This window comes from Colletotrichum spaethianum, assembly GCF_022836535.1.
Source record: "Colletotrichum spaethianum MAFF 239500 DNA, contig30, whole genome shotgun sequence".
Lineage (NCBI taxonomy): Eukaryota > Fungi > Ascomycota > Sordariomycetes > Glomerellales > Glomerellaceae > Colletotrichum > Colletotrichum spaethianum.
The window spans coordinates 525,943-552,844 of record NW_026054800.1 but is presented as its reverse complement, the minus strand read 5'-3'; the positions used below and the strand labels follow the sequence as shown (position 1 = coordinate 552,844).

The following is a 26,902-nucleotide window of genomic DNA, read 5'->3' as shown; positions in this document are numbered from 1 at the left end:
CCATGACGATGAGAAAGAGTTGACGACGTGCCCAGTAAAAAAAAAAAAAAAACGATACTGACACCGGATGGCTCCAACTTGGTGCCCCTGCGAAAATCCTCCATTTGTCTTGGGGGCCCTGTCAGTCCCGGGCTTTGAAAATGAGCTTGTGCTGTCCAGCACAAGTGGAGGTATATGTGGATTAGATAAGCACACCCTGTCCTATGGAAACGTCCGAGCCTAATGAGAGGTTGAGAGGGCAAAAGAGGGGGATGGAGAGAGGGGAGGAGAGAGAACACTGGCTAGAATAGGGGATGTACCTCGACACCCACAGGTACTTCACGCTATCCAACCAAGAAAAGGGCGAGAATCAGACGGCCGTGACCGCTGCACGTTCCGGGTCCAGGTGCATCCTCCCACCTCAGTCTGCAGTGCCAGTGGAGTCAAAGAACAGGGCGGACAGGTTACAGGACAGGACAGGCCAGGCCACTTGCTCTTCTAGTTTACAAGATCATGGATGAACTCATGCTCCCGCCCCGTTGGGTCTCGATGCGCCCCTTTCGATATCCCCCTACGGCCGTGGGCGGCCCCTGGTCGGGATGCTGTGCGGCCGGGGGAAAAGGGGGGGGTCCCTTCGTTACGCATGTTGATGGAGTCCATTCCGACGGCCTTCCCTCCGCCTCGCGACAGGCTACCTTTGGTCTTGAGGATGCGCACAAAGTCTCCATCAACTCCAGCTTCCCCTCTTGAAAGTCCTGGTTTTCATTGGTATCCCGCCCAAACGGGTTCGTCATGTGCTCTTCAAGCTCTTCTGCGTCTCCTCTTCCACTTTGCTATCTCATCCTATCTTTCCCTCCCAATGCAGATACACGACACAGATCATGCAGATTCCGGGCCTAGCCTTAAGCTCAGACAATCCGCTCATTACGCACGCATCGTCTTGGCTCGGTCTCCTCCTACCTACTAAACACTTGAGGCTGCAATGAATATCCACTTGCCGACGTCCATCGACATGCGCCCAAGGGGGAAAAAGGAGTCGCTTGCCGCACATCATCGCCTGTCTCATCCATGGCCTTGACAGCTCCTGACTCGCCCCGGCCAGCACGACACCGCGCCTATGGTCGCAGCCCTAAGGCAAGCCACGTCTGCCAGCACATAACACATCGTGTGCGCGTTTCTCAGACCGCAACCCGGCATCCCTCGTAAGGACGGTTGTTCGCAAGAGAGTCCCCGCCTTCCTTGGATCTCCAAGGGCCCCGGAAGCTAGGCTACGTGCCTGAATTTTGGCAACGGGGTTTTGGGTAGCAGCTACTATTATTTAAAAATCACCTTACCTTTGGCCTCACCTTACTTTAACTCCCTCCACTTGAGCTGCGACACTACCGCATTCCACTTCTCCCTGACCCCCTCGCGGCGGGTTTCTCCATTCGGCACCAGGCGTCACTCACTCCTACGAACATTGCTTGAGCATGAGATGGAAGAGTCCCTCATAGACAAGACGCCATCTGACGCATTGACGGACATACACTGTCTCCACCAAGGCTCACAGGTATGTCTCTACTCTTGTCCCCGTCTCCCGCTGCTGTACATGTACCTGTCGCACGCCGTGCTACTTTGCCCACGCAAAGGCAGGGTAATGCCGTGTGTCACTTTCGGCGCAAAACAGACGTGCTTCCTCCCTCTGCCCCTGGTCTTGTCCAATCAAGGGCCCTTTACGACGCCTTCGTTCCTCATTCCCGGGTCCCCACGTCGTCAAGTCTGACCCGACAGCTTGTTTCTGAAGGATTCCTCCCCTCCCTCCGACGCTGATGCTTTTACCCTCCTGTCCCGCTGCCCGCACTACTGATGTGCGCAGCCACCCCACTGACAGGAGCCAGCTCTGCGAGTACCGCAGCACCCTGCCGTTTCGTTCGTTGCCCAGCCCCCCCTTCCTGGACGGCAGGACTCAGGAGCTGACAACTGAGGAATCACCAGCGAAGAGTGAGCATTGAGGGGGCCTTGCCTCCGAATAAGACGTATCAGCGGCGTCGTGCTTGCCATGAGTGAAGCTTGGTTGGGGCGCCATGATCCTGCTGCTCAGAGTTTACACACACATAAGGCACCAAACAAAATGTCTGTTGATAAGCACTTACAGACATTTCCCGCAAAGAACTACTTTCTTGCTGGCTTGGCGGACAGGCATAATCCACCCATGTGTATTATCCGTTAAGCCCGGGCGCGTTTGAGGCATCAAGCAAAGGACTGTTTCTTCTCTTGTACCTAGACGAAGCAATGTACATTCCATTGACCGGCATGTACATTTCCTTCCCTGCCTTAGTGCATGTTCTCTCAACCCAGAGAGGGCCACAGCGACAGCGACCCGTGCAGCAGACACAGGGCAGACCTGGACCTGGACCTGGACCTTGCACGGTCGTCCACAATCGTCCATCCATGCCTTTACCTCTGCTCCCTTACCTGACCCGTCTACTGCTACTACTCACTGACATCGGCCACATACATAATTGTACCTTTTTCACATTCATCCTCTCTGCCACTGTCTTTAACACCGCCGTCGTTGTCGTTGCGCTGGGGAAACCGGGACTCTTCACGTTTTTCGCTCGACAACTGAGCATCTCCGGCAACTTGCGCTCATCACTGACAGAGTCTCTGGTCGGTCCTCTAAAAGCCCATCAACCGATTGAACCCTCGGCCGTGACCTCGCGATACCATCGATATCCAGCGAACGAACCGATCGCCCATCTTTGCGCAGTCGGCCACACGCAAGAGACGGAAAGCCAGCCCCGTTGTATCGGGCATGAACACCGCCATTCTAGATGGACGCTAGTTGACGGCCGAAGCTTGCTAGACCAGCCGCAGGTTACATAGACCACCTCGCAGCTCCCCTCCCTCTTGATACCAAAAAAGGTCATTCACTCATCAGACTTCTCAAGTCTGCTGCCTCTGCCGCCATACGTCTGGTAGTCTGCGCTTCCCGCTACCCTGCCGGTACGTACCTCTACGACTGTATCTGTACCACTCCACAGATCTCATCATGTTTTCCTTGTTGTCGATACCCTTTAGTCTTGGTGCACCTTCGCGGCCAAGTCACGGCCATCTCGGCGCCGAAAGACGCAAACCACCATATCCTTTCTTTCATAACACCCGGTCAGCCCATGGCAAGCCATGCCAAAATCCCAGCAAGCAGTTGAATCAAACTCTGATCAGCTTCTTCGATCTTTCGCTTGGCCGCTCGCGTCCGCGACTTCGCCAATCCCGAACAAAGCGCACACACACCTCCACCAAATAACCCTCTCCCATTGTCTCGGGTCCCTCCTTGTTGTTCTGCTCCATTTTATTTTTCCCTTTCTCTTCCCCAAGACAAGCAGCACAGTTGTGTTGTGAGAATCCCCCCTCGTCGTTCGTTCTCGCCTCCCTTCACCCCTCCGCATCGACGTTTTCGGCCAACATTTCCCCCATCCAGTGTCTCTCTTAATCCACAAGCGGCTCGACCGCTTCCCACGCCGCTTCGGGACTTTACTGATCTGATGGTTAGACGCAGAAAGCCCGGCTGCCAATCAGGGACGTCATCGCCGGCAATTTCTGGTTTTGGAGCTTGTCCCCCCCCCCCCCCATTTTGGATTTCTCAACCCCTGGAGGTCCTTTCACGTTGAGGAGCCAGGCTTCGGATCGCTTCGCACTGCCACTTTGCATCGAGGCCAGCTTTGCGCCAAAGTCGGACATCGCCGCAAAGGTTCTCTTTCGACCCCGACGGTCAGCACCTTGGGTGCACTTGGGATCCGCGGCATAGCATCTCGCATGCGTCCTTTGGTTACGGGTCGCTTCATTACGCCAAGTCCACAATGAATTCGCCGCCAAATTCACTACGCGCAACACAACTGAGAGACTTTCTGACAGATCCTGCCACGGGTAGCCCACGTTCAACCAAAGAACCGCCCGGACCCCGGCGCACAGTCGGCGGCCCCCCTTCGCCGGCAGGCTCAGGTCCGGCCGTCATGTCACCACCCAGCTCCACCGATACCGCCATCACAGTCGGCTCCCACAACGACGACGATAATGATACCGAGAGTCTCACTGACAGTGTGAGAGAGCACATGTATGAGAATCGTCTGCGTTACCATGCATATCGCTCAGGAAGATACGCCTTTCCCAACGATGCCACCGAACAGGATCGAGACGAGATGAAGCATATCATCAGCGTCGAGCTGTGTGGGAGGTACTTCTTTTCGCCCGTTCAAGATGTACTGGCGAGAGGTGCCGAAGTCCTTGACTTGGGTAAGTGTTGATTCTTGAGTGAAGCTGTCGCGCGGTGATGTTGCGATGACTGTGCATTGTTGCATGTTGTAAACTCGTTACATATCAGCTGTCTCGAGCTGTCTCTCAGCCCATGTCCATGTCACTTAAGAGGGCATGCTATGATCGCATCTTTACCGGTCGACTTTCTCGTAGCCCTTCGGTCTTTGTATTGAGTTGCATGTGGCTAACACTACCGTCGTAGGAACCGGACCCGGCCACTGGCCCATCGAACGTGAGTGATCCCCATTCACACATCTCCTCAGTTCACATCAGATAGTTCCTCTTCGCCCAAACTTTCTATGTTTACCCCCTCCCTTCTTCCCAGTGCACCTTAATGTGGTTATTGGCAGTCAACTCACATACCTTTATCGCAGTGGCCGATTTAAATCCGAACTCTACCTTTCTCGGTATCGATCTCTCGCCCATCCAGCCCCCTGAGGTTCCTCCCAACTGTCACTTCATGGTCGACGACATTGAGCATGAAAACGGATGGGATCTGGACAAGGACTATTTCGACTTTATTCACCTTCGACACACTCTGCACTCTGTTCGCGATCGCCCAGAACTCATGCAAAGGGCATACGAGTACGCACACCGTCCATTTGTCAATCGTTATTTTATCCCGGAACTTGTTTAGGTCAAGGTTGAATCAGAAGCTGACAGGTTGTAGACACTTGAAGCCCGGCGGATGGTTCGAGATCCAAGAGCTCGAGTTCTTTCCTCTTTGCGATGACCAATCTTGTCCGGAAGGGGATGGCTATGGCTTCCGAGTCTTTACGCAGTACTTGGAGGCAGGACTCAGGGCCCTTGGTTCAGAAATGCATGGCATCCGTGCTGCAGTCGACGAGATGCAAGCCGCAGGTTTCGAAAATGTGCAAGAGGATCGGCGGAAGTGCCCGATTGGCGACTGGCCAGCAAGACCTGAGCTACGAGAGTGCGGCATTTACATGCGAGAAACGATTCTGGAAGGCCTCAAGGGCCTAGCGACACGACCATTCAGGGCTCTCGGCTGGACTGAAATACAGATCGAAATGTTTCTGTTGGGCGTAAGGGGACACGTGAAAGAAAGAGACTTTCACACCTATCTCTTTCACAGAACCGTGTATGGGCGGAAACCGCTCGAGGCACCCAGCCGATAACTGGTGAAAGCCGGACGAATACGAACTGAGGCCGATGAGACGAGACGAAACAAAATGAAACGAAACGACGACGACGGAGGAATAACCGCACACCAGCAAAGGCGATGCAGGGTCATTTAGAGTTGGCTTCTTTTTTACTTGATTTTCCTGGGATAGGACGCTTCCTTTCCTACATTGTACATGCTTTGCATACGGGTGTATCTGGGGCATTGCATCAAAGGTGCTCAGCTGGCGGGCTGGCAGTTAACATCATCACAACGGGGACACTGCATCGGACTTTGAGGGGAACCTTCCGGCGGTTCAAAGGGGAAAACGGACGGCGGGCGGCAGCTTCGGCTTTTGACATGCCAGGTCACACTGGTTGCAGCGGGCGATGGGGAGTTATTTGTTGGGCTTTCCCTCTCTGTTTCTTTCTTCTAACAGAATTCATGAGACTACGAAGACGGCGGGTAGTTCTTTTCTTTTTTCTTTCTTTTTTGCATGGCTCGATTCATCCGAGTTTGAGAAGAAGTTTTTTTGGTTCACTTATCGGGCTATACTCGTTTTCGTACATGGTACAAAACGCGAGCGGCTGCTGCTGCGGGCTTGATGCTGGATAATGAATCAAAACATCTCTCGACCATGAGAGAATGACGAGAACTCTTTACTAAGGACTTTTGGATATTTCCAGCGGTGATGTGCAGCTTAGGTTGGAGTTTGGTTCGGGACGTTGCGCCCGAGCCGTAGTGGTAAACACACGGCGTGGTTGACAAATTTCGTTGATTGGCTTTTCCACGGAGGTTCGTTGATAATGGCTTCTGTCAACATGGCTGTTTTGGGCATAACCACGCCGGATTATATCATTGTGGTCCAAGTCTCACTCAACTGTCCCGGCAGATGGTGGTTGCCATTTATCACAACTCAGGCGCACTAAAGCAAGTTGCCACAACGTATGACAGCTATTTGAGCTTAGAAAACGCAGCCAAGAAGGCATGACAGAACAGCGTAGCAACTGCTCAACAAGTATAGGAGAATCCGATGTGGTTCGACAAGACTGGATTTGCCAAACCTCCGTAGCTTGGAGTTGTTGGTTGGGCGAACAGTGAGCAAACCTCACAGCAATACATTCTGGGTTGTAGTGCAATCCGCGGAACACCAAGTGAGGTTTACGCTTGGATTAGTCTGATAGGATCTTGATGTGTCTGTAGGCTGTGGGTGATTCTGGTAAGTAGTAGCCTAGACACTCGAATGATCTACATAATTGGACTTCCAGTTCAGTTGTCTCTTCGGATACTTTCAATTCAGTAACGTTCTTATATGGTTGATTACGAATTCGAACACACGAAGTGACATTCAGAAGTAGATGCAAGGTTTTCTTGTTTCAAATTTCTCGAGGGCCTACCCATGTTCTCGCTGAAGCAAATTGCACAAATGCAAGGCTCTTCCTGAGTAGCTGCCGCCATGTTCGCCACTTAATTGCAGGATGTTTGAGTCGGAACTGATAAATGATGACCGCCTATTTGAGCTGAACTTTGGATTCACAACCTCGACTCACCCCTTCTATAATACAGACGCATCAACAACTGCGAGTAGTTTTGTGGGGTCTTAAGATGAACCATGTATTGCCGCTTCAGATGAGACGATGCTTAATCTTACGCGCGAGAACTGCGCAACTATTAAGCTCTTGGGTGAAAGGTTGCCTATTCCCCTGAAGCTCACACAATCTCAAATCGCATGACCTAAACGAAATGTTTGATATTTAACAATTCGGTGATCTCGTTTCATTAGTGATACAGTAGGAATGAGCAAAGGTATTGATACCTGTTGGAGGGCTGAGTAGTAGAGAAACTGTTCTCAAGATATTGAGTGGTTGGAAGACAAAGACGAACACACATACAACAGAAAATAAGAGAATGTGAAGCAAAAGGATGTATAGTTACCCGTGTCTTCTCATTCTTGATGTGAAGCAATATTTCATCTTTCTATTTGCATTTTTGTCTGTAAAGACCCTCAAATAGGTGAGGGGACAGAAGAGTAGTGGATACTGGCCAGGAGCTTCGTCTATATAGCTCTTGTAGACGATTATGACATGACCATAATTTTTCATCGACGCGAATTCGATAAAGAAGAACCTGATTACGGCTATTCCAACTGGTAAGAACAGGTGGACGGGAAAGCTGCACGAGACTGCAGACTTTGGGTTATCGCCAAGTTTTGAGATAAGTCTGATTCTTCTCTGTATTGCAAGCGACCTTTCCTGAATCCAAGTACCGCCACTATTTGTTTGTCAACTTTCGATGGCCCTAAGGGGTTTGTAATAGCCTAGAATTTATGTAATTCGAACTCGATTACATGCACAGCAGACTGTGTGTTTGTCGGAACTATCGAGAGGGCATCGATTGTAGTGGGCGTGTTTTCTCCCTAGATCAAACCATTCTTCTCGACGTTACCGGGGATCTTTAGATGGGAATATGAAGGAGAGATATATGGTACTCATTCACAATGAACGTCTTTAAGAGGCTACTCAAATCATCGAGCCTTATTATCATGCATCAATAGTCATCTACCCCTTCGTAACTATTATTCTCTAAGTTACCGCTGTATGTGACAATCAGAAACTATTAGATCCCAAACACAGAGGAGTTGAGGATTACGTAGCAAGATCTTTCAATATCAAGTGAAGGAGTGCGGAAAATGTGGGATATCATTATGTTGGAGCAGGGTGCCGTAGAACCTTCATGTAATTTATATCCAGATGGAAGTTGTTTTGCCTGAGATATGTTGGGGCATGAGTGTTGAAGTTGTAGTTACTCTTAAACATGTCCAAACAGACAACGTTCCTCATGTCTGCTTAAGACTGAGCGCAATTACAAGTCATCTGCGGTACAGGAGGAGCCTCACGCCAGCTTGAAGTTCTCCCTAGCAATCATGGTACCCGGCATCAGCCAACATTTGATATTTGGTCATATTCCAAGCTTGTTTGTAAAGAGCCTAATGCTTTCTCAAAACGGCTTGGCTCTAAAGACGAAGATGGGGAGCCTTTGCACAAGTCTTTTGTGTCATTGCAGCAGCAGTGTAGCCTTACAAGCTCAGCCCAAGTGACAGTTCAAATCACCCAAGACATGCCGTGGACCCTCTCCTTCCATATTTCACTTGAGACAAGATGGATGCAACTTGGTCGGGCCATCCGAACCCATGGTCAAAACGTGTCAGACAAAGCCATATCAGGGCTATCATGGGGTATGACGCACGAAGAACATTCGTTTCACACGAGGACAAAATGATACATGTCGCCACGTTGCTGACAAAAACCGTTGGAACAGGGCTGCCAGCACTGTTGGTGTCACTGGCATAGCCCATCACATGCGTAAGAACGTAACGGCAGCGTCGGGTAGCGCTAGGAAACAGCAATCTTCGAAGATAACGTGATGCCAGACGCAGAATGCTTCGCTTTCGAATGACGGTCAACGTCTCTCGGGTTTGGAGGTTCAGCTCGACAATACGACCTGATGCGGTGTGTGTTGTCCCCGCCGCGCACTTTGTGGACACGACAAAGCTCGAATTCAAGGCCAAGTAGACAACCTGCAAGAAGCTCGTGATAGCTGACAGACTTGATACCGCTCCGATTTCCTGTTTCTTGAGGGCTCATGTTCGTATTGGCGACGAATGGCGCCATGGCTAGAGCAGACAGTCATGCCCGCGTTCGCCCAAGTCTTCGTGTATGCAAACATCTCAAAAGCGACAGGCTAACCAGCGGGATGGCTTCTTTCATCAGAAGCTGTGAGTCAGCTCCCAACCATCCGGCCATCGCACGTGGTCGAGAGATAAGGCAATGTTTCCGACTAACCGCCTGGGGTAACATTTCCCTGCAGGGTTGCGGCACAGTCCGCAGAGGGACGACCAAAAAAGGGCTCATTGCGACGCAGCAGGACCGTCGCCCTTCATTATTGAGCCGAAAACTCTCAAAAAGGCAATGCCAGGAGATTGCCAAGCGGCACAGACACGCCGCAACGTAGCACGCAAGACGGCGCAAACACTTTAGCATCCTACCTTGGGCCTCGACTCTCCTGTATAAGCAATCAATAATAAGCAGTCCCGGACTAGCATTCTCATTTGGGGGGTTTGCGCCTGGGACGAATCAATTGGCAGCGGCAAAACAATGGCAGAACGAGCCGACAACGGGCGCTGCGCCGCAGTTGCTTGCGAGGATGATGGCGCACTCGGCCACACAATCCTCTGTCGCGGCCGGAGAATATGTCAGGAGATGGAGCGAACGATTTACGTATTACGCCGTGGAACACCTTTGAAGCTCCCCAAACCGCGCCGCAATGAACTCCTCAGAGGTCTCCACTAAGCGCACGACAGACACTCGAGGAGTCGCGTCAGCCGTTAGTGGTTCGGCGACAGACTTGAGTCGTCGAGGAGAATATTTCCCACCTCCCGTAAAAGCCACTGACCCGCCCCGCCTCCTGCCGTCCTGCTGAGTAAGACCCACGTCACGTCCTTTTGGGCGGCCGATAGCGTCTACTCTACTGGCGGGTGGAGGCTCTTTCGGATTCGAAGCGAAGCCAGTGTGGATATCTCGGACCATAGCTCGCAGTAGCTCGAAAGATCTCGGCGGTTCTCTGTCTAGGCAGCAATGGGGTAGAGAACCATGTGGCAATCGTAATCAAGAGAAGAAGAGAAGAAGAAAAAGAAAGAAGGGAAAAAAAAAAACCACATGGAGAACATGGAGAGAGAGCCGCAAAGATTTTGGGCAAGACATTTCGTTTTTCCCGTGGTACCGAAGGATATTTCCGGTTGGTAGCGGGACGGATGGGAAGGAATGTGGTTTAAAGTGAGGTCGGAGCGTTCCCGGAGGTTTAGGTCCCAGAACTCCCGAAATGACGGACCAATATTTTTGGCCACTATTTCGGGTATTGGTCCCTTGTTGAACAAATATTGTTCAAAAGTGTTAATTGCGATATTACAGCGGCAATAGTTGGGCCGCCGCATCTGCACAAACCATGTAAGCCCACGGACCCGACTGGAAGGTACGGTGAAGATATTCCTGGGAGCCGGATGTCAAAATTTCGTTGGGTCAGCCACATTTTACTAAGCCCACGGCCATCGAGATCGTCACATCGCTCCAGCACACGGGCACCGCGGGGCTCCTTGGGCCCTTGGCGGGGAAGCTTGACAGATCTCTGGTTCCCGATGCTCAGGAGAACAAAGGGATACCCGCCCGCCCGACAAAGGAACAGGAAGCCGTTGAAAAGTAAAAAAAAAAAAAAAAAAAAAAAAAGGGGGAATAGGGGAAACTTATGGGCACCCGTCGAAAGCAATTTTTTTACCCCTTCTTTACTCTTGACTGATCAATCTGCTCTGCGACTTCGCCTACGCGGATGCGAGGGTTGATCTGTTCCAGATTGATCGTGGTCCGTCTCGAGGTTTCGTACCCGACATGGGCACGAAGACGCAGCTCCAGTGTTTCCTGAATCTGGAGGCTGGGAGGTGGTCCGCAACCCACCGGCTGGGGGTAGGGGGCGTGGATGGGGTTGCACAAGGTCTCGATTTCATTCAGAACAATGCCTCGGCGGTCAGCCAGCTGCATTGAGCAACAGAGACATGGTGATGGGCATGGGCTGGGCACTCTATCATCAAAAGAAACGCCACGGAGCCTGGGGGGGGATGGAAAACACGAGATGGGCACTAGGAACTTAGCCACAGGGTCGCACAAACTACTGAACCCAAAAAGTTGGCACAGCGAGTGAGAGAGCGAGAGATGCGCAGTAGACGGGCCAATGCAAGATGCCTCCATTCACAGAGAAGGGTTCCCTGTGTTCTGTCACCGATAGCAGAGGTATTTATAGCTACGATCATCACAGGGGCCACGGATCGGGGCTGGTGCCTACCTACGTGTGCATACATAGTACATAGGTAGGGAGTAGGTACCGTCGCTGGCGTCTTTGGCCTCGGGCATTTGATGACGAGACGGACGCGTGCCGTTGGTGAAGAGATGGCAGATGGCCACCTAGAGTCGAGAAGGGAGGCTGTGAAGCGAAGCTGGTCTTCCCGGAGAGGACGGGAACAGGTGCTTTAATCGGGCTCATTTTGACCACTCTGGGGGCTCATGCTTTTCCCGTTCGGGTTGGCCGGAATGCGAGAGGTCGCCGGGAGTTGACCAATGGCGGTTGGCCGTTCAGGGGCTCTTTTCCACATTGGGGCGGTGAGTGGGGGTCGGCGGACATGCCGATATGCCGATATTCTTCTACCATGTATAACGATCAGATCATAAGGGCGGGTTGCAGGAAGCGGGCGAATGGCATACGGACGGGCGAGGGACAGACAAAAGGAAAAATGAAATAAAACAAAAATCGAAAGTTGTGTGTGGCCGCCATCATAAAGAGCCGGCCATGTGCTTGCAAGTCAGTCTTGCATAGTTGGATATGGTTTGACAGTTTGATGACGGACGGGCGTCTGTATATGCAGGCTGGTGGCTGTGTGTGTGTGTGTGTATGCAGCTTGTTAGTGCACGCAAAAAAAGCCGCTCCACCACGGTCCGTATTTCTTTCCCAGCCGCGTCATGCTAACCCTGGATAGGGGGTGACTGAACAAGCTTCCGGCCAGCCTGGTGGGATTCATCACGAGCACGATAGGTACAGGTAGCCCTCTCTGTGGCCGGCTAACGAGACCTCCTGATTCTCCACCATGCAGCCAACGTAACTCGGCGATTGGATGAACGGGGGGGGGGGGCTCACGCAAGATTCGGGGCCGGCAAACCTCTTTCTCTCTCTCTCTCTCTCTCTCTCTCCCCCCCAGCCGGGCCCAGCAAGCCGCCTCGTTGTTTGAGTTTCAGCTTGCAAGGACTGCACACTTCCCGCGAGTGTCCGCCGCCCGCTGCCCGCCGCCTAGCTCTGCTCTGTTGGGACGGAATACGAACATCAGACGAGGGCAGGAACAGTATGGACGCCAGCCGTTTGATTCTCCCATGCACCATCCCGCAACCTCTGTGCACTGAAAGGCGCCCGGCTCATTTGCGCACTAGAGCTTAACCGCGCTGTCATCCAAACTCAGAGGGTACTGCCCCTCGGAGCGTTTAATGACCCCTCTTTGGGGGACGTTTCCCAGGCAGCAGCGGCCAAGCGAGACGGGTATGCGTGATTCAGGTACGGCTACGGTGATATCTATGTGATGGTGACAATGGCATGCTTTGGGAAGTTGGAAGGGTGGGAAAAGGAAGGTGACTGATAACCAACCGTTGCGTCGTTTTTCCTCATCTCTCTCTCACTCTCTGCCGTTGCGTTGCAGTAGGAGCAAGCCACAAGTTACACCGTTTCGCCACCACATGCATTGCAAGCTCTGCCAGGCTAAGCCCATTACGTGACGTCAAACCCATGCCATGTCCACCTTTTCTTCCGTCGACAATCGACAGGGCCGGCAGGGCCAGCAAGGCCAGCAAGGCCAGCGAGGAGTGGGAGGATTCTTTGGGTGTCCACAATCACGCTCAGTCCTCAGTCCGCCGCCCATCCCAGCGGCCGGGTGTGTTGCGGGCCCGTCTCCTGACTCGCTTGGCAGCACACCCTCCTTATCGCACGCAGTCTTCCCGAAAATTCTTTTTTACGGACGTGCATGCATGAAAGACATGAAGAGGAAGCAAAGCAAAAGAAAAAAGAAAAAAAAAAGAAGAAAAAGAAGGGGTCCATCTGACCTCTGTACTTACGATACCTAGAGAACCCAAAACCACACGCTACTTGCTATGCTTACACGAGAAGATATGCAATGCAATGCATCGATTGCCCTCGGCCTCCCCAAACGGCATGCAGTAGCCGCTCCAGGCCTTCTTCTTGTCGTGTGCGTTGGCGCCCAGCGAGTCTGCTTCGTTGAAGCTACTGAAGCTTTCCTCGGCGGCTCAGGGTTTGCCTGACCACCACAAGTCGAGTGATCCCGGCAGGATTCTGGGATCAATTGGGTTCCCGGGAAAACAGCCCCCATGTCCAAAGCCAGCACTCTGCAAAGAAAACCGGCCACTCTGGTGAAGTCTGACTTTTTTTCCCTCTGCGCGGCTCCACCCGCTGATCCGTGTTTTGTTCCTCTACTCATCCCGGGCGCTGCGGAAAAGGTAGTCGGTTGATGCTTGACATACCATGTACTCTACGTATGTACCGGTATGTACGCGCGAAAGGGGGACACCGCCGCCGCTGTCGTCCGAACTGTGGACGACTCCGACGTGGGACAAAGGACCCCCAACTTCCATCCTCGAAAATCCCGACCGGGAAGATCTGCCTTGTTGGCCAGCCCACCCCGTGGTGAACCGGGTCCATGGCCTGTGAGGATATTCATAGTGTCCAATCGGCCACCCTCCGCAACCCTGCCCGGGAAGCCGAAGACACCACCGAGAGGTCACCGCTATGATGCAGACATGAGTAAACCTCGAGCTCGTATCCTAGAATGGCAGTCTCCGCAGGCGACCGGGCATGACGGCTCTCTGATGTCCCTACTTTTCGTGAGGCGATGCTGGGCATACGGGCGGGTCTGACTATGTCTCCATGTATCCATCCATCCTGCCACCACCCCTTACCACACACACACCACACAACACGCGCGCACACACTCACCAGCCGAGAGAGAGAGAGAGAGAGAGAGCATGGGAGGCCGGAGCAAGCAGACCAGCAAAGCGCTGTGCTGTTTTCAAGGATTTCCCTCTCCATAGTAAAGCCCATCTATCCCCGTAGACCTTTCCCCCCCATCTCTGACGTACGTCGCTTCTGGATTCCTGCCTAGCTCTCGTTCTTGCTTGTGTGTATTTTGTGGGAAAGGGAACATCTGTACGATCGCTCAATCATCTTTCCCATCTCGTCTCTCGTTCAAACCACAAACTGGCTTCACTCGCTTCCGCCGGTTCATGACTGCTTTTACCTCGCACTTACTCTAGTTATCACTTTTCTGATAGTATTGTTTTTACCTGGCGTCATTTGCTTGAAATCAGCCAACAGCGCCTACCCACTCTCGCTTTGAGGACGCACTTGGGCGTCCTCTCCCATCACAACCGTCCATCATGTGGTTCGGGCAACTGAAGGCGCTTCTGCTACTGGGCTTCCTGTCCCATAATGTTAATGGCCTCAAGTACGACGAGCAATATGTCGACTACAACCTCAACACAAACAAGGATGCGACAGATCCTATATTTTACAATGGAACATGGGAGAATCACGAGCACTTCCCATCGCCCAAGAACTGGCGGTTCCCGTTCTACACGATTATGCTCGACAGATTTGTAAATGGCAACCCGGCCAACGACAACGCCAACGGAACCGTACTCGAGCAGGATATCACGGGCACACAGCTGCGATGGGGCGGTGACATCGCCGGTCTCGTCGACACGTTGGATTACCTGCAGGGCATGGGCATCAAGGGAATCTACTTTGGAGGATCGATGCTCATCAACGCGCCATGGAACTACGACTCTTACTCGCCTTTGGACCACACGCTGTTGGATATGCACTTTGGCAACATTACGGAATGGAGAGCAGCCATCGAGGAGATTCACAGGCGCGACATGGTAAGTCTGGAGAGAAGCAGACGGGGCCTTCCCAAGAACGTGCGCGGCTGACCTACCGACTAGTACATCCTCTTCGACAACACGATGGCCACCTTGGGTGACTTGATCGGCTACAAGGACTACCTCAACACCTCGGCGCCGTTCGAGCCTCATGAGATGGAGGTCGTCTACAAGTCTGACAGGCACTATCTCGACTGGACGTTCCCGACCAAGTACAACGAGACTTGCGAACATTTCCCCCGTCTCTACCTCGAAGAGGGTCGGGAAGTTCCTCAGGATGTTTACGACATGTTCGGAGGCTGCTATGATGGTGACTTTGACCAGGTATGGGCTTACCCCAGCGATGTCGACGTTCAATGGCAGGATCGCGGCTAACCAAACCGTGATTGCAGTTTGGTGACACTGAGGCTTTCGGCGTCTACCCCGATTACCGACGTCAGTTGACAAAGTTCGCCTCCGTCCAAGACAGACTGAGAGAATGGGTCCCCGCTGTTAACCAGAAGCTTGCGCACTTCTCTTGCATGATGATCCGGTCGCTGGATATCGACGGTTTCCGATTCGATAAGGCGCTACAGGTCACGGTCGACGCTCAGGGTGACTTCTCCAAGAAGATCCGCGAGTGCGCTCGCGACGTGGGCAAGGACAACTTCTTTCTGCCAGGTGAGATCACAGGTGGTAACACCATGGGCACCATCTACATCGGCCGCGGACGCCTCCCCGAGCAGTGGTTCAAGGACATCAACACCGCCTTCAACACCACGAACGCGAGCTCCCAGGGCCAGGATATCTTTATCCGCAACGAGGGTCACCAGGCCTTGGATTCCGCCGCTTTCCACTACTCCTTCTACCGTTTCCTGGTCATCTTCTTGGGTATGGACGGTACGGGTGTGGCTGGTTACGATGTGCCCAGTAACTTTGTCGAGGCGTGGAACGAGGTCCTGCGGTCCAACGACATGATCAACGCCAACACCGGCGAGGTCGACCCCCGCCACATGTTCGGAGCCATGAACCAGGACACCTTCCGCTGGCCCGCCATCGAAGTCGGCCACGAGCGCAGTCTGATGGGCCTGTTCATCACCACTCTTCACTTGCCCGGCATTCCCATGCTCACGTGGGGAGAGGAGCAGGCCTTCTACGTCCTCGACAACACGGCGCAGAACTACATGTTCGGTCGTCAACCTCTCGCCTCTGCGCCCGCTTGGCAACAGCACGGATGCTATTCCATGCCTGCGACGCTTTACTACCAGATGCCCCTGTTAAAGGCGCGTGAGGGATGTCGTGACGACACTGTCTCTTGGGATCACCGCGACCCCAGTCATCCCATCAGGAACATTCTCAAGCACATGTACCATCTGAGAGAGGTATACCCCGTTCTCACCGATGGCATGTGGCTGGAGCAGCTGTCGAACAACACGGAGGATCTGTACTACCCCGGTAACTCCGGAATGGCCACCACCACCGGTCTTTTCAGCGTCATGCGCTACCAGCTCGGTGTCCAGAATCTCGGCGAGGACCTCGTTCCGGTTTGGTTCTTGTACCACAACCGCAACGTTACCCACACCTACACCGTTGACTGCAGCAAGAAGGAGGAAGCCATCATCTCTCCCTTTGAGTCCGGGACCACCGTGAAGAACCTCTTCTTCCCTCACCAGGAGACGGTGCTTGTGAACTCGACCGTGGAGCTCCCGTACGCCAACAACAAGGGCTTCAACGGTTGCTTCAAGAACATCACCTTGGCCCCCTTCGAATTCCGTGCCTACGTCCCCAAGGCCGACTTCAAGAACCCTCCCGTCGCCATCACCAAGTTCGTCCCCGGCCACGACTCCCGCATCGAGTCCGCCGAACCCTCCAACACCGTCCCCATTGAGTTCCAGACCTCCGTCAAGATGGACTGTGACACGTTCAAGGACGCCGTCAGCTTCAAGTCTCACACCGACGACAACAGCGTCCCCTCCATCGACGAGAGCTCCATCAAGTGCGAGGACATTTCCGAGACCATCTCCAACTGGACGGCTGCCATGGCCTCCTCTTTCTCCTGGAAGGCCAATCTGGTTAACGTCAAGCACGGCGTGCACCAGATCATTGTCACGAACGCGACGGTGTTTGGCAGCAACTCGACGCTCGGGGCCACCGACAAGTTCCTCTTCCGCATCGGTGCTCAGGACAACGGCATCGTGTTCCCCCACACAGCCAACTACTCCACGAGTCTCCTGAGCAAGGACGACAACGGCAACCTCAAGATCAAGCACACCTCTGCTGGAGCCAGCATGTTCCGCTACTCGACCAACTTCGAGTCCTCTTGGAGCGACTGGGCCCCCTACGAGACCGAGACCAAGGTCGTCAAGCAACAGTGGAACGGCACCAAGGAGCAGGAATGGAAGGGCGAGCACGTCGTCGTCCAGTACTACAGCAAGCTCCTCGGATCCAGCGCGTACAAAGTGCACGCTGACCTCGACTACGACACCCCGCGCCGAATCCCCCACATGTTCGCCGTTGGCAAGTTCAACCAGTTCGGCTACGACAGCGGCTTGACCAAGGCTCTGAAGCACGAGAGCGAGTCGCAGTGGTCGTGGCACTACATGGATGACTGGCCCAACTACTTCCAGTTCAGCATCTGGGGCATGAACCCCGACAAGTTGCCCGATCAGTCGTTTGTCTACGGTGACGTCGACGGCGATAACGTCGTCGAGCGTCTGCCTCCCTCGTCGCTGTTCGAGAACGCCGTCAACATCACGTCCGCTCCTCCTACACCATACCTGGCCTTCCGCGTCGTTTTGAACGATGCCACCCTGCAGTACCAGCTCATCCCCCAGGGTAACATGTGGGTCCAGTTCATGCTCTGGCTTCTGCTGTTCATCGTGCCCGTCCTCACCGGCCTCGCCGCCGTGCAGGCCTTCAAGCGCTCCTTCTACAAGGTCAAGTTCAACGAGCACGGTGCCCACGAGACCTCCAAGTTCGGCATGATGGTTCAGAAGACCCGCAACGTCTTCATGGGCGCCGCTGGCGCCATCCCCCTCAAGATGCGCAGCTCGACCGACCTCGTCTCCGCCGCCGCCGCCGCAACTGCCAACAACAAGCGCCGCAGAGTCCTTATCGCGACCATGGAGTACAACATTGACGACTGGAACATCAAGATCAAGATTGGTGGTTTGGGTGTCATGGCCCAGCTGATGGGAAAGGCACTCAAGCACCAGGACCTCGTCTGGGTTGTGCCCTGCGTCGGTGATGTCGAATACCCCTGGACAACCCGGCACCGAGCATGTACGTCAAGATCATGGACCAAGAGTACGAGATCAGGGTTCAGTACCACATTGTGGACAACATCACCTACGTTTTGCTCGACGCGCCCGTCTTCAGGAAGCAGACCAAGTCTGAGCCCTACCCCCCGCGTATGGACGACTTGGAGAGTGCCATTTACTACTCTGCATGGTAAGTTTGATCGCAGCACTCGAGTTTCGGGACCTCTTACTGACCGCCCCAACAGGAACCAATGTATCGCCGAGACTTGCAACCGTTTCCCCATCGACCTGTACCACATCAACGATTACCACGGTGCCATCGCGCCGCTGTATCTGCTCCCCAAGACTATTCCGGTTGCTCTGTCTCTCCACAACGCCGAGTTCCAGGGTCTCTGGCCCATGCGTACGCCCGAGGAGAGCAAGGAAGTCTGCAAGGCATACAACCTGGACATTGATATCGTCAAGAAGTACGTCCAGTACGGCTCAGGTAAGAATCTCCCGCAATGTACCATCCCCGACGTGAGTTCTGACAAATGGCAGTCTTTAACCTGCTCCACGCTGGCGCCAGTTACCTCCGTGTCCACCAGAACGGATTCGGTGCCGTCGGTGTCTCCCGCAAGTATGGTGATCGTTCGTTCGCTCGTTACCCCATTTTCTGGGGTCTGTCCAAGGTCGGCCAGCTGCCGAACCCCGATCCTACTGATACCGCCGACTGGGACAAGAACGACTTCATGAACCAGCCCAAGATCGAGGTCGACCCCGCCTACGAGGCCGCCCGTGGTGACCTGAGAAGGCAGGCCCAGGAGTGGGCCGGTCTCAACGTTGATCCCGATGCCGAGCTGTTCGTCTTCGTCGGACGTTGGTCTCTGCAGAAGGGCGTATGTAACCCCCTTTGTGATTGCCTGAAAAGATGACGGGAACTAACTCGCAAATAGGTGGATCTTATTGCTGATATCTTCCCTTGGGTCCTGGACAACTACCCCAAGGCCCAGCTGATCACCATCGGACCCATGATTGATCTCTACGGACGCTTCGCCGCTCTCAAGCTCGCCAAGCTCATGGAACTCTACCCCGGCCGCGTGTTCTCCAAGCCCGAGTTCACTGCTCTCCCGCCTTACATCTTCAGCGGTGCCGAGTTTGCCTTGATTCCCTCCAGAGACGAGCCTTTCGGTTTGGTCGCTGTCGAGTTCGGTAGAAAGGGAGCTTTGGGTGTCGGTGCTCGCGTCGGTGGTCTCGGTCAAATGCCCGGATGGTGGTACACGGTTGAATCGACCAAGGCTGTAAGTTTCTTCTCCTATCTCGGTTGATTTAGCATTACTGACCCTCCCGTAGGCCCATCTTACCAAGCAGTTCAAGCACGCCATCAAGGACGCTCTCGAGACGGACACCAAGACCAGAGCCATGATGCGCGCCTGGTCCGCCAAGCAGCGTTTCCCCGTTGCCGAATGGCTCGAAAAGCTCGAGAAGCTCCAGGGTGGTGTCATCAAGGCACACGCGAAATACGGTAAGAAGGGCGTCAAGAAGGGCAATGTCCTCGTCAAGCACAGCCGCGCCAGCTCCATTGCCGACCCTCTCCGCAACGACGTTGAGCTCGTTGACCGCTCTCCCGCGTGGATGCGCCAGGTGTCCGACTACGACGACGACGCAACCACCCTCCACACCGGTCGCAACACTTCCGGCATGCAGACTCCCATGATGTACAACAGCACCCCTGGCTCGCCCTCCATGTCCCCTTCACCTGCCTATGTCGACTCGCCTTACAGCTCCCGCGCGGCCTCGCCGGGACCGTTTGGTCGTGACGTCCAGCATGGCCGCAATATCTCTGGAAACGAGTTCAGCCACGGCCGCAATTTCTCCGGACACGAAGGTCATGGCCGCAACTTCTCGCTCCCGGGACCTCATGGGCAGCAACAGCATGGCGATCAGACGCACAGCCGCAACGTTTCTGGTTTCTCCATGGCCGATACCCTGCCGCTTCCGCCTCCGGTCACTGGCCTGGGCATGCAGCAGGACAACTCGTCGCGTGCTTCCATGCTTAGTGTGGAGGACGTTGTCGGCGACAGACACGACTACAAGCTGCAGCAGGTTGACCCCTTCTTCACTGACTCCAAGGGCGAGTTCTACCAGCACTTTGAGGAGAGACTCAAGAGCCTCAACGCCGGCAACTCCATCTCCGATCTTTGCATTGAGGACTACCTCATCAAGAGTGAAAAGGAGTGGTTCGACATGTACCTTGACGCCAGGCTGGGTCGCTCCGCCTCTCCCTCGTCGCCGAGAGGCGCCTCTAGATCGCGTCCTTCCTCACCCAACGGTTCGAGACTGAGCTTGGGCATGTTCAAGAACAGGTCGTCTTCTAAGCTGAGCTTGCCTCTCGAGCGCGGCCGCGGCAGACGCTCCGGTCTGAACAACAGCATGGCCGCCTCTGATAACAACGCCAACGGCTACAACGACCAGTCGCCCCCCGACTCCCCAGGCTCCTACAACGCGCAGTTCGATCTCCCCGAAGATTACATCCCTCCCACCGGTGTGAAGAAGTACCTCCAGTACCGTCTCGGTGACTGGCCCGTCTACGCGATGCTTCTGGCACTGAACCAGGTCATCGCCACCAACTCGTACCAGGTAACCCTTCTCACCGGTGAAGTCGGCCAGACCGCTTCCAAGCTCTACATCATCGCCACCATCTACCTCTGCTCGTCCGTCGTGTGGTACATCATGTCGCGTACCATGCCTCTCCTCTACCCGCTCTCCATCCCCTACATCGTCTACGGCATGGCCTTCCTGATCCTCGGCTTCTCTCCTTTTGCCTCCGACGACAACACCCAGGTCTGGCTCCAGAACGCCGCCACGGGTCTCTACGCATTCGCATCCTCTTCCGGATCGTTGGCCTTCGCCTTCAACTTTGGTACCGACGGTGGCTCTACCGTTCCCAAGTGGATCCAGCGTCTCGCCATCATCCAGGGCCTCACCCAGCTCTACACCCTCGGCCTTTGGGCGTGGGGTAGCTTGGTCTCCGATGCCCAGTCCAACAGCTTGCCCAAGCCCACCCTCGCCGGCTCGCCCTACCTTCTCGCTATCTGCGCGCCTGTTGCCCTCCTTCTCTGGGGCGTCGGTACCGTCCTTTACCTCGGCCTCCCCGACTTCTACCGCGAAATGCCCGGTCCCATTCCCCAGCTCTGGCTGACGCTCCTCAAGCGTAAGACCATCGCCTGGTACCTCATGGCCGTCTGCATCCAGAACTACTTCCTCAGCACGCTCTTTGGACGAAACTGGTTCTTCCTCTTCTCGTCCCAGCACGTGCCCGTCTGGAGCATGGTCGTCCTGGCCCTATTCTTCTTCATCATCGTCTGGGCTCTGGTCCTCTGGGGCCTGGCCAAGGCCAGCGAGAGCCACCCGTGGCTGTTCCCCATGTTCGCCGTCGGTCTCGGTGCCCCGCGCTGGGCCCAGATCTGGTGGGGTACCTCGCGGATCGGTGTCTACATGCCGTGGGCCGGAAGCGTCGTCGCCGGCGCCGTGCTCAGCCGTATCCTCTGGCTGTGGCTCGGCGTTCTCGACGGTCTCCAGGGTGCGGGCATCGGCATGATTCTCATGCTGACGCTGACTCGTGTCCACGTGGCCGCCGCCTGCGTCGGGGCTCAGGTCCTGGGTTCCATTTTCACCATGCTCGCACGCGCCACGGCGCCCAACAACGTCGGTCCCTCGACCGTCTTCCCTGACATCAGTGAAGGCCTCAATGTGGCCTTTGCCAACGCCTGGTTCTGGGTTGTTTTGTTACTCAACCTGTTCATTTGCATCGGTTACTTCAAGTTCTTTAGAAAGGAGCAGGTTAGCAAGCCTTAAGACAAAGGTTATGAATTGTTTTTTCCCGGTTATATGAGGATAGATTTTTCTTTATTTTTTCTTGAGTAGATACGAACCTCAGTAATGACCATCCAACTATTATGTTAATAGAGTTAACGACTTTGATCAATGACTAGTCATGCTTAAATCAGGCGGGGGGCTACCTGACATCCTGTGATGATCTTTCTCCACTTCCAATCTACTGTAAGAGCGCATAGGCCTCACCGGCATCCTGGCTTATCACTTGGCCAAGTTTGAACAGGGGGTGCAGATTGAGGCTTGAGGAACGCCCGCCACAACCACGAAAACTAGAAAGTGCTGATTCCGTAACTTATGAGCTGGAGATGCATCTGGGGGCGTCAGTCATCGGCGCAAACGACGAGCTTGTCCCCAATGCGGGGAAAACATCTGAGCGACAACAGAGTGGTTAACAGGACGTGCTTTACATCTGTCGATTGCCGAAAGACCCAGCCCGTCCAATACGGGCAAACCGGAGAAGCGATCAACACCACAGTCCCCGTGTAAATATACCTAAAGACATATAGAGTCATGCAAGCCCACAGCTTTTTTATTGCAATCTAAAGCCGCTCAGGTGACGGCGACCCAGCGAAACCACTGACTCGTTCCTAGACATCGCTGAAATTTATAATGCGACCATTTCTCCTTGACTATCGTTCAACTGCCTAGAGCGACACGTTACCTGGTTTTCTACGTCGTTTCTCCTCCACAAGAGCTCGACCTTGGACAATAAGATGAAGCTTTCAATAATTTACACCACTCTGGCGCTTGCCGTTATCTCAGCAGAAGCATGTGCCAAGTATAAGCACTGCTGGTAAGCATTGGTTCCTCGTCGATCTACCGACGGCAGTAGTTGACAAGTCCAGGTGTGAGAGAAACAACCTTGCCTGGGACGAAGACACAAAAAAAGCTTGCATTGATCCCGGGAAAGTCGGATACTACGGCCAGAACTTCATGGAGTGCTATCGATACAAGGCGGCGTTCCCAGCGTTCCTCGGTTCCAAGGCCATTGACAACTGTGATTGGAGAAACGTAGGTTATGCACCAATTGACGTCAAGACAACTGGGACATGATGGCTAACGGTTGCAGAAATGTATCTCTGTTGGTGCCAACACGGGCTACTGCCGTGACAAGATCTAGGTTAATAAGGAGTTGGAAATGAATTGATTTTAAAATGGTTGCTTGAATGTGGCGTAGCCCCTGTGCCTGACTCCTTCACACCCGTGATACTGGTTCCATACGTCCGCCCTAGTGTCTTTGGACTGAAGGTACTTGAAATTGGGGGAAGAAGAAGCAGAGGCGGTCAAGCATCGGGAAATAAGTTGGTGGCGGTTGGTGGAGGCTTGCTACCTGCTGAAGGCGAGGAACCCGATGCTTCACTTCTCGAAATTTTGCGTTTCGGCTTCCAAGTACCGGAACAGCACCCCTCGCTATATCTGACGTATTTCGGATAGTTCAACAAGGCTCCAGGTTGTGGAGACTCCTCAGGGACTGGTGGTTTTGCCAGTGCCCAAAGCATTGGGATAGGGTAGTTGTTGATACCTCAACCACAATTGACCATTCACACAAAAGTCTTTGGCGCCTTCCGATTCAGACCTCAGCGTTGCCCAGAGCATATCTCAGCTCATATAGGGAGGCCTCTCGTTCTCGTGAGTCAGAATCACGAATATTTGTTGTGTCTAAAGCAGCCCTAGACTTTGTATCAAGTCCACGAGGACTCTAGGCCGGGTCAGCGTGCCGGCTTCAGAAATCGAGTCAACATTGTGTTTTTTGACATGACTGCTTCCGGGTCTCGTTCCATATTACTCAGAACTTGAGGTAACCGACACTCTGCAGCTAGGAGTGTAGAAGCTTGTTCTGGTCCGTGATCTACTGTCAGAACGGAAAGAGGCGATACGACGATGAATCGGCGTGGACGTTGAGTATACATTCCTATCCCTGTATCATTCTCGAGTGGGCAACTGGTCGTCATTCGACCAGACCACTTGTAACTACGCAACAGGCGGGGGAGGGGAGCACACGCTCCCTGATCATATACATCATCAAATATCGACCCTGAAATCCCTCCGTAGTAGGCGTGGCCCACCACCGGACCCCACGCCTCACTTCAACAGATGCCCCTCGGAGGAAGCCCCCTCTGGCCGTTTCCAGTGCACGGGCACGCCGCCCCAGCTCTCCTCGCTGTACTTCTCCTGCACCTTTTGGCACGTCCGCAGCCCCCACTCGGTGACGCCGACCATGGCGCACGTCTCAAACATGAAGGCGCAGCTGCCGGCGCCGACCTTGGCCGGCTTCAGCTCGGCGTTCCGCGCGCCCTCGCCGCTCTCGGCGTCGGGGCCGTGGCCGCTCATGGTGTTGTGCAGGCTCGCGCCGCCCGGCACGAAGCCGCCGGAACCGCCGCGTTTCGCGTCGTAGCCGCCCGTAATCAGCCCCATGAACTCGGACATGGTGTTGCGGTGGTAGTACGGCGGGCGGAAGGTGTCCTCGGCCACGAGCCAGCGCGGGGGGAAGATGACAAAGTCGGCGATGGCGGTGCCCGGCACGCCCGAGGGCGCCGAGAGGACGGTGAAGATGGACGGGTCCGGGTGGTCGTAGGAGATTGTGCCAATGGTGTTGAAGCGGCCGAGGTCGTACTTGTAGGGGTAGTAGTTGCCGTGCCACGCGACGACGTCGAAGGGGGTGTGCGCCTGCCTCGTCACAAAGTAGTCGTTGTTGAACTTGACCGTCACGGTGTAGCTGCTGGCGCCCTCTTGGGCCGTCGCGCCAAAGTCCTCGCTGAAGCACGCCACGGGCGCCTGGAAGTCGCGCGCGTTGGCGAGGCCGTTTGTGCCGATGGGCCCCAGCTCGGGGAGGAGGAAGTGGCCCTGGTACAGCTCGAGCGCGTAGCCCCGCGCCGGGCCCGACGGGAGGTGGACCTGGTACTTGATGCCGCGGGGGATGACGGCGATCTCGAGCGGGCGGACGAGGAGCCACCCGAGCTCTGTGCGGATGTCGAGCGGGCCCTCCTGCGGGACGATGAGCAGGTCGCCGTCGGCGGAGTAGAAGGCCGACTTGTCGTCCATGCTCTTGCCCGCCGCGTAGACGTACATGCCGATCCCTTGCTTCAGCGTCGGGTCGCCCGCGCCGGCGATGAGGCGCATGCCGGCGACAAAGTCCCAGTTCTTGGACTCATCGTGGTCAAAGGGGTCCCAGCGCAGCTGGTTGGGGATGTATTGCAGCTTGGACGGCTGGGCTTTCGTCTCGGGCGACGGCGCTTCGGTCGCCGTGTAGGGCGGGTGGGCGCACGAGGGGAGGATACGGTAGAGCCAGGCCTGTTTGTTCTCGTGGCGGGGCGTGGTGAAGGCGGTGCCGGAGAGCTTCTCGGCGTAAAGCCCGTGGGGGGCCTTTTGCGGGGCGTTTTGGCCGATGGGGAGGGACCCGGGGACGGCTTCGGATCTGGGGGTGGGGGGAGAGAGGTTAGCGTCTAATGCTCAATTGTCAAGATCGATGGGATGTGGATGGGTTCGGGGCGTCAGGAGACGCAGGACGGCGGAGTTGCACGTACTCGAGATGGGAGTCGAAGCCGACCTGGTAGCGGTACTTCTCCTGGAAGTCGAAGCTTGTGACGGGCATTGTTACGGCGGGAGGAGGTCCTCAAGCTTGCTTCAGGTGGTCTGCTTGATGGCCGGTGGATGGAGATGGGATCAATCGGGTCGGGACAAAACGCAGGAGACGCAGCCTCCTATATCCCTCTGTCCTCGGACCGTTCCGTATGACGTTGGGTATAATGTGCATCGAGTCCTCACCTCCCAAAGCCGAACCAGCCGTTTTGGCTGTAACCGTGATTCCAGTTCCGCGGTCGACGTTGTACTGCAGTCGCCTGGAAGCGGTGTCTGCCGAAGGTAACCGGGCGCGGTATTCGTTCCTAGGCCTCTAAATTCCGATTTCCGAGTTGGAGACGTGAGGGGAACGCGCCCGGCAGAGGCTTACTCAGGTTCCTGAGAAAGCCGAGCGTCGTTCCGTCAAGGTCCGGCCAACGACGGCAGGTTGCGTTTCATAGGAGACTCATATGTTCAATCCTCATGTAGTAGTCTAAAAGCAAACCCTTCGTAGATGATATTTATGATTAAGTGTCTAGGTAGAGCTGCCCCTCACTGTTCTTGGATGAGATCTGTCCAGAAGCGTTGGGATTTGCCAAGATGATGCCTTAACGATGGGAGACTAGAATCACTGCAAGAGTTGATAGAGTGGCATCTGATTACCCCGCCATTTGCATCGGAACAGAAGAGAGGGGTTCCCAGCTCGACTGACAAACGCAAACAGCAATGTGCTGCCAGTCTTTTCGAAGCCACGAGGGCCGATGAACAGCCTCTCGAGCTTCGCGAGCAACGCGTCTGTCATGCAGCATGCAAGTGGGCTTCTTGGTCGGAGGTATTCATAGATGAGCCCGCCCCGGCGCGTACGACCCTAGTTCCCCGGGTTGTGGGTCACGATGACTGCAGGAAAGCCGCAACGGACCGGACTCTTCCCCATCCATATCAACCCGTTTCGAACGACATGTCACTCCTGAATGAGATTGAACGCCATACGCAACGGTTGACGCAAATTGTGTATCACCATGGATGAAAATCACCCTCAGCTTGGAATCAGGTGCGGTAAAGTGACAAGTCAACGAGTCAATTGAGCCAAAGGCCAAGCTGTTACCACTATGGCCGTTCGCCAAGTCGCCCGCCGATGTCGATAACCCTCCTAGCTATACATCTCGAAGCATCGAGCTTCAGAGCAGAGATCAGAACCTGAGGTGCACCCATTGGCCTATATCTATCGCAATATCCCATTGCGCCAAGTCGCCATTACGAGCCAGAGCGAAGCAAGTTCTTAATCAGGAAGTATTGGA

At 54.6% G+C, this 26,902-nt stretch overlaps 3 protein-coding genes across 3 annotated transcripts; 2 read left to right on the top strand and 1 right to left on the bottom strand.

Moving 5' to 3' along the window:
• Positions 1-3,971: 3,971 nt before the first annotated feature.
• ColSpa_09808 (uncharacterized protein) lies at positions 3,972-5,411 on the top strand (the record flags this gene model as incomplete). The annotated part of the gene is made up of 4 exons (XM_049276020.1): positions 3,972-4,251; positions 4,475-4,504; positions 4,647-4,857; positions 4,943-5,411. The coding sequence occupies 4 exons, from the start codon at positions 3,972-3,974 to the stop codon at positions 5,409-5,411; spliced, it is 990 nt and encodes a 329-aa protein (XP_049131977.1).
• Positions 5,412-14,427: 9,016 nt separating this feature from the next.
• ColSpa_09807 (cell wall alpha-1,3-glucan synthase ags1) lies at positions 14,428-22,007 on the top strand (the record flags this gene model as incomplete). Its single annotated transcript, XM_049276019.1, has 8 exons — positions 14,428-14,931; positions 14,995-15,255; positions 15,324-18,149; positions 18,203-18,360; positions 18,416-18,657; positions 18,711-19,048; positions 19,106-19,450; positions 19,503-22,007. The coding sequence occupies 8 exons, from the start codon at positions 14,428-14,430 to the stop codon at positions 22,005-22,007; spliced, it is 7,179 nt and encodes a 2,392-aa protein (XP_049131976.1).
• A 2,121-nt stretch (positions 22,008-24,128) lies between these two features.
• On the bottom strand, positions 24,129-25,638 carry ColSpa_09806 (homogentisate 1,2-dioxygenase; the record flags this gene model as incomplete). The annotated part of the gene is made up of 2 exons (XM_049276018.1): positions 24,129-25,461; positions 25,571-25,638. 2 exons carry the CDS (start codon positions 25,636-25,638, stop codon positions 24,129-24,131), a joined length of 1,401 nt encoding a protein of 466 aa, XP_049131975.1.
• Positions 25,639-26,902: the final 1,264 nt, after the last annotated feature.